The sequence below is a fragment of the Meleagris gallopavo genome, chromosome 4, assembly GCF_000146605.3.
Source record: "Meleagris gallopavo isolate NT-WF06-2002-E0010 breed Aviagen turkey brand Nicholas breeding stock chromosome 4, Turkey_5.1, whole genome shotgun sequence".
NCBI classification, from domain to species: Eukaryota; Metazoa; Chordata; class Aves; order Galliformes; family Phasianidae; genus Meleagris; species Meleagris gallopavo.
In genome coordinates, this window is record NC_015014.2 from 61,117,823 (window position 1) to 61,124,715 (window position 6,893).

The 6,893-nt window shown below is 40.3% G+C and overlaps 1 protein-coding gene across 2 annotated transcripts; it reads right to left on the minus strand.

Moving 5' to 3' along the window:
* Nucleotides 1-6: 6 nt before the first annotated feature.
* Nucleotides 7-6,828, minus strand: RNF4 (ring finger protein 4). 2 transcript variants are annotated; one of them, XM_019614998.2, is made up of 5 exons: nt 5,485-6,828; nt 4,652-4,772; nt 3,666-3,745; nt 2,361-2,370; nt 7-1,101 (listed from the first exon to the last, which is right to left on the minus strand). In XM_019614998.2, the coding sequence occupies exons 2-5, from the start codon at nt 4,689-4,691 to the stop codon at nt 914-916; spliced, it is 318 nt and encodes a 105-aa protein (XP_019470543.1). In that variant the 5' UTR covers nt 4,692-4,772; nt 5,485-6,828; the 3' UTR covers nt 7-913. The 2 variants fall into 2 exon arrangements, with proteins under 2 accessions (XP_019470543.1, XP_010708761.1); XM_010710459.3 differs by lacking the exon at nt 5,485-6,828 and adding an exon at nt 5,291-5,476.
* Between the last annotated feature and the right edge of the window lie 65 nt (nt 6,829-6,893).

Consider the following 6,893-nt stretch of genomic DNA (forward strand, 5'->3'; position numbering starts at 1 on the left):
TACCCCCCCTTGCTCTTCAGCTTGGAGATCATCGGCACATCTTTTGCTAACTTCTTATCCTTCACTCCCTGGTAACTAGAGCAGGCAGATCAGCTGTGCTGTAAATGCCATTTACTTGGCTCAGATCCAGTACCTCATGCCATAAGGTCAGATGGGGATACTCAAAGTTGTAAGCTTGTCAGAGAGATAAGAACAGCTGTCCCTCCTCAGTAACTGCTCTAAGTCAGTTGTTAAGTTTGACTATATTTAAAGTATCTAGTAGGTGCTTAGGAAGTATATATAATGCAAAGAAAAACAGATTTTTTTTCTTTTGTTATCTATTGCTCTTCCGTTGCAGTTTGGTTTAATCTATTTCCTTGTCAGAGACAATCACTTAATGGTAATACAGCCTGGACAGCATGGCCAAAGCACACAGCACTACTGTCAACAAAAGCCTATATTACAGCCCTTATTAGAATCTGCTTTTTTTTTCCTCCCAAAAACATATTTTCAAAGATATTTAGACCACATTTCTCTTGTGACCATGTGACAAGGGCAGACAAGGAAGTTGATTTCATTCGGTCTAGGAACTTGTGATACCAAATCATCTACACCAGTGAAAAAGATTTCCACACCTTAACAGCACTACAAGAGCTTGGCACAAGAAGTAAATGCAATACATCATGAGCCACAGATTGTCACTAATCCTCCTTCCTTGCCACATCTCTTTAACTTATAAGTTGTTTGCAAAGCTGTACATCCTTCCTGTGTTGGCTTTTCAGTCAAGAAGTGCAAACAGTATCATTTTGTCACTGTGTGAAATGTTATTTTGTACTAATCTGAAGTGGAAACTAAGTTATGATTTCAAAGATAAGCCAGACCATAACCATCTGAATTAGTCCTGCATGTACAGAACAGCAAAACTCAATGTTTGTTAGGTCATAAGGCATACATACTTGGAGCTTGCAGTTTCATCCTCCAGTGGTCCCAGCTCTCGAGACACTTTATCTGTCACATACACATCATTATCTCTTGCTTCATCTTCATCATCACTGCTTAGCACACAGCTGTCTGACTGCCGCTGGCCTCTGAGTCTGAGATTTCTCCTCCGTTGCTGATTCTCTGTAATTTATTTATTAAGTTAGATATACCATAAAATTCACAGAGAATTCTATAACACTATTTTACTGCCTTGAAGAATTAAAAAAAATTCTATTTGATTCTTTAAAATAAATAAAAAAAGGGTTGAGAAGACTCAAGTTTCTGAGTAGCACAGTGAAGTAGCATTGCAAAAAGGTTTGGTAACAGTGAGCACTTCGTTCAGGATGGTACAATGCTTGAGATTAGAAGGGAGCACCATCCCCCACAATTACCTAAACTGCTTAGAGCACTGATATCATTGCCAGCAGCCAGTTGCTGCTTCAGGGGATTACTGACCATATGTACAAACACACACACCTCAGAACATTCTTCTGATCACAAAGTTAAGTCATTTTTCACAAGTGACAGAAGAGATGCTTAAGTAACACATTTTAATTATGTAGTTGTTTTGGCTTCTCATTCAAGAGCAGAAAAAAATTAGCCAGCCTGCAAAACCCAGAGGTTATAGAACTGCTGCTTGCTTTTTCACCATTAGAAACTGCATACAAGAATTATTTCTTTGCAACTGCACCATTAACACCAATCACGGAGCCCTAATTACAATTACATAAATAACCACAAAATTTAAAGTTAGTTCTTACTGAGCTATAATCTCTATTGCATGTTTTGTTGTTTTTTCACTTCCTTCCTTTAGAGCCCCAGATGGATTACATTCTAAGCAAGCAGCTAACAACTTATTAACACACCTCAGGTATTGTAATCAGAACAAGGTCTGAAAGGTATAAAGGATTAATTTTTTTATACCTTGCCTACAATTACAGTTACACCTGAAGTAGAAAATACCCAACTTGTTAGCACTAAGCAGTACTGCATTTGAGGAGTGTCAGACTACATAATGAAAATATTATGAACTTTGATATCATTCTACTCCATTTCCTTCAGTGTAACAGCTAATACAACATCGTCTTATTCAAAGCAGATATTCCACTGCTACAAATGCTAACCCAAGTGACTAATGACTTCACGCTTATGGAACTTCTGCAGTGGAGGAGAAAAATGTATTTTGAGAACATTTGATGGATTTTATTTCAGATACTTTACATCACCTTTCATAGAGACCATGAAACATAGATTGAAGCCATTCTCTAAGATGCTGGCCAGGTACTACAGCATTGTTCTTTGTCTTTTCCTGAAAGCAGTTTCAATTCACATTGCTTAAGTGTGTTGGAAAAGAAAAAGTTCAGGACAATTCCCTGATCACTTGTAAAATAGAAACTCACCTTCAACAATCTTGAGCCAATACACACAGCATGGGAGGGAAAAGAAAAATAAAGTCAGATTTTAGTATGCACTGGAGTTTTATGTACAAGTATCAGAAATCTACACAATTAACAACAAAGCAACGTAAGAATCTTAGGATATCACAATGTTATTTTGATTAACAAAGTGTTAAAATAGTTTCAGAGCAACGATTAATTTATTAAGCGATTACTTCAGGTTTTGCCTTCAATGCTGCTAAGGGACAGAAATGGAGGCAGCTTAGGAAACATCTTAACAATCTCCTCTCTGCTCCCCAGTTTCAGTACCCTAACTCGACTGAGGCTGGAGACAGCTTTCTCTCTTTCTCCCCCCAAAACAGAAGCTCAGGTGTGATATCCATGAATGCTTCAAATCACACTAAGAACTGCTAAAAAATAAACAGAAAACCAACCTGCTGTTACATTCAGGGGAACCAAAGCCAGGGCAATGCAAATCATGCCATAAGGACTGTGGCATTCCCCTTGTACAGGCTCAGCAACAAACCCTGTTATTCCTGCTGCTTGTTTTTGGTTCTGCAAGGCAGTAGTGGCATCCCAAAACCAGTCTATTAACTACTCTGCAGACTGGATCAAATACTGCTCATGCTTTAATAACAACAGTAACAAAAAAGTGAATTTTTGAAGACCTTCCCAGAGTGAGAAGTTTAACTAGTTCCTAACATGGTCAAGCAACCTACAGATGCCTGAACACTTCATATTTGTCACACTAAAGACTTAGTGCTACTTATTTAATTTTCTCTTTAAATCATCAGCCTTTTTCTTTGAAATATTCAAGACAGCTTCAGCTTTAAATGGCATTTACTAACATGATCCATGATGGGTGTATAACCCCAAGATTGGGAGCAACAAGCTATTTTAGACTGCTCATTACCTGCAGGTGGTATTCATAGGTGCAAATACATTAATAGGTCCGTCAGGGATTGCATGTGAACTCTGAAATGCTAAGTAAGAGCCACACTTTAACCACTTAAGGTAGGCTACTTACTTAGATGCCAGAACACAAACTTAGAAGCTCATTTTCTGAAAAACTAAGGCTCCGGTGAGCTACGACCCAAGCCCCCATCTTGCAAAGACTAAGTTTATTTCTGCAGCAAGTATATCCATTTGCTTGTACTACACAGATCTCCTAACGTAGGTCAACACACATTTCAAAAGAACGCATATATTGAAAAGTCAACTTTGAACTCATCCTTAGACTCTATCAGCAGCAAGCACAACACAGAACACATCTGATAACAGCATTTAGATAAGCATGCCACTACTTACCACAACAGAATCATTGTGAGTTAGATCAACTACTACAGGATCAGAAGATTCGCACGTGAGATCTACGACTTCTTCACCAGCTTAAAAACAATGTTAGAACACAAATCAGAGATCACAGGAGTAAAGTTACCCATCAGTGTATAACAGGCTGAGGTATCACTCAACATTGCCCCATTCCCTTCTCTTTGGTAACATACTCAACTTTTCACTCAAGCTTTGCTGTCAGCAGTCTATACACAGTATTAACAGCTCCTGCAAGTTGCAGTGCATAAGTAACTGACCTCACATACTTTCTGATATATCAATAGCTCGTGAGAGGTAGACAGCAACACATTAATATAGGAGAATGCTTATCACACTGTAAAACATGAATCAAACAGGATATAAGAGTCTTTTCCAGTGCAATGCTGTAAATGTTCCAGTCTCACGTCTCATCTAACTTTCAAAAGCCAAATACATAGCAAAACCAGAAGAAGCCACTTATTTACCTGGAGACCAACAGCCACTTCTAATCCTTTCTTAACATTTCAGAGGATGGTTTAGTTATCTACTTAGAAGGTTAAAGAGGCTTTTTTGGATTCTGGTTGTTTGATGAAACATACTCGGTCAGGGCCCTTCCCCTCAAGGACTGATGACAGAATTTTAAATATCTTTTAAAAACTTGCAAGTTCCCAAATTTAGTTTGCTGTTATCTGAAGCAGCAGCCGCAGTAACTCCGAGTGCATCAGGCTAGATAACTGGATGTGTGAGCAGCACGTGTGCACCTTCCTTACCTAATTCACCTATCTCTGGAAGTGAAAGCATTGCACCCCAGTAACAATCTTCAGTAGGCTTGCTGTTTACTGCCTCCATCCCATGTCCTTTCCTAAATAAGTAGCTTTCCACTCTCCTTCAAAGGGCCTTAAAACTGGCAAAAAACATGTTAAACAGATTCCCAGCACTCCAGGAGCAGCATGTTTTCTCACAGAGGAAAAAAGAAAGCTTACCACTTTCTTCCAGTTCTATTGGCTCTCCTTCTGAAGCCATCTCTGTGGTAGAAGCTATCAGCCTGCTTCGTTTCTGAGCTTGCCTAGAGTTAGCTGATCCTCCTCGGCGCTTTCTTGGAGTCTGAGAGAAGAGAAAGCCTTAGCATGTTCTTTAGGAGTAATAGTAACGCAGCCCTCACTTTTGCAACATCAAGGTCTGCATATCAAAGTAGACAAAATGCACTGCTAGAAGTCTAAATACAACATAAATATAACAGTGGTATGGGTGACTCCTATCTGAACTGATCACATCAAGGAGCAGACATCATGTCGGGTCTCCCACCAGCTGAGTCACAAAGAAAAAAGCCACACCACATTCTGAAGGTCTACATGAGAAGATGAGCTCACAATTACATCAGGTATTAGCTTCCAGCCAATCATCTGAATCAGTCTAACCTACAGTTTTTACTCATGCTCCAAGTAATTCTGAAACACTGCTAGCACCTAGAGATGAGAAATTTTTAAGTATCACAGAACATGAAGTTAAATGGAAAATTAGTGCTACACTGTATTTACAGTAAACTATTAAAAAGCTTTATGCAAACATGATAAACAATATATTTTAAGAATCACTTTTACATTGATCAGTGAAATACTTACTGTACTCATGGTGTTTCTTGATCTAGAGTTACAGAAAAATAAGAGGTACAAATACCATAAAATTAAACGCAAGGAAGCTACAATTTTCAATTCCTTATATTTCTTTAGGTAGTACACTGTTAAAAAGTCCAGATTTCTCAGTATCTTAGAATGACGTTCTTCCAAACCTATAAGAAAAGAAGAGAGAAGATTACCTATCTGTAATTCTTGTTCTCTCAAATACACCCGAACTTAAGGATGCCGTTTCTGAGCCACGAGCTTCTGACCAGAGCTGGAATGGAAGTCCCACAAGTTTAGTATCAGAGCTACAGAGCCTTAGAGCAGGGCCTGAAGCTGCACTTAGGCTCACTTGATTCCTAGCTGAACACTGGAGAAAGTCAGTTTAACAGCAAAGCAGAAAGATACTAAGGAGTCCCTATTAAGCTTTATCTGAAAAAACAACCGATTATTTGAAGGCAATGTTTGTGTGGGGGCAGAAATAACCAGGAAGCCATCCTTAGAGAACAAAAATTACAGATAAGCAGTTCTCTTTTCTCCAAACCATGGCCAGATTAAAACACATGGGAGCCAAGCAGCTCAGAAAGGACCTAAAGCAAGCGGAGAACAGAAATCACTGCACAGAAACGCTCTGAGAAACATCATCACAACGGCAGGGGCTGTGCCCTGCTCAGCAGGCAGCTAGCTGCTGGATGACCCAGCCCTACTGTCCCTGAAGGGCTGAGCTCACTGCTCTCTGCTCACAGCTCTGGCTCAGGGCCAGAGTTCAAAAGGTGCCAACTGTGGCTCACTGAACAGGCCCACGTCTGCACAAACTGCACCCCCGTGAGCTTCTAGTGCTTCGGGACACAAACATGGGCACACATCTGAGCACTGCTGAACTGACTCTCACACACTCCACTACCTGTACTCAAAGCAGTAAGCCCAGAAGATGCTCCCTGCACACAGAACTCACCCACACAACCTTTCTCACTTCCACACCATTCTGTATCTGGGTGGAGCGTGTACACCTCATCCTGCTGCTTATAGGTTGAGATTTCTTTTCACCTCCCAGTGAATGAAGCTTTTCCACCACCTCTCAGCCTTACCAAGGCTTGGGAAGATCCTGTTTTACTAAAGCAGATGCCCTGTTCTATGATCACAATCTTCAGGTGCTGTACAACCTCCCTGCTCTGCACAATCATTACTTACGGGTTTTATCCTGGAGCTTTTGGAGACAAGGGGAGAAAAGGGAGGTGAAGCAAGGAAGGCAAGCAGCATGAGGGATGAGGGATGTCAATAAAGAGCATTCCCCTTAAACCCAGCCCTGGCACTGCTGTGTTCCTTCAAACTGCAGCTTCTCAAAGACAAGATACCACCTTAATCTGCCAGCTTCAGAAATGTTGGCAAAGCATGCTGTTCCCCACACAGCAGGAAGGAATTGGGGTTGAACAACAGATGAGGCACGTGAACTCACTGTGCCACTGCGCTCTGTATGCCAAGCTAGAACTTCCTCAGCTTTCCTGATACAGAGCTGGAAAAATACTTTGAAAATAAAAAGCTGGGGAATACTGACACACACACACACACTATATATATCCTTATGATCCTCATATATATATATATA

What these genes read in the sequence shown, in the direction of transcription:
- RNF4 (XM_010710459.3), bottom strand. An exon ending in AATAGAACTGGAAGAAAGTG is followed by an intron (nt 3,746 to 4,651) that starts GTAAGCTTTCTT and finishes ATTGTTTTTAAG; the next exon opens with CTGGTGAAGAAGTCGTAGAT.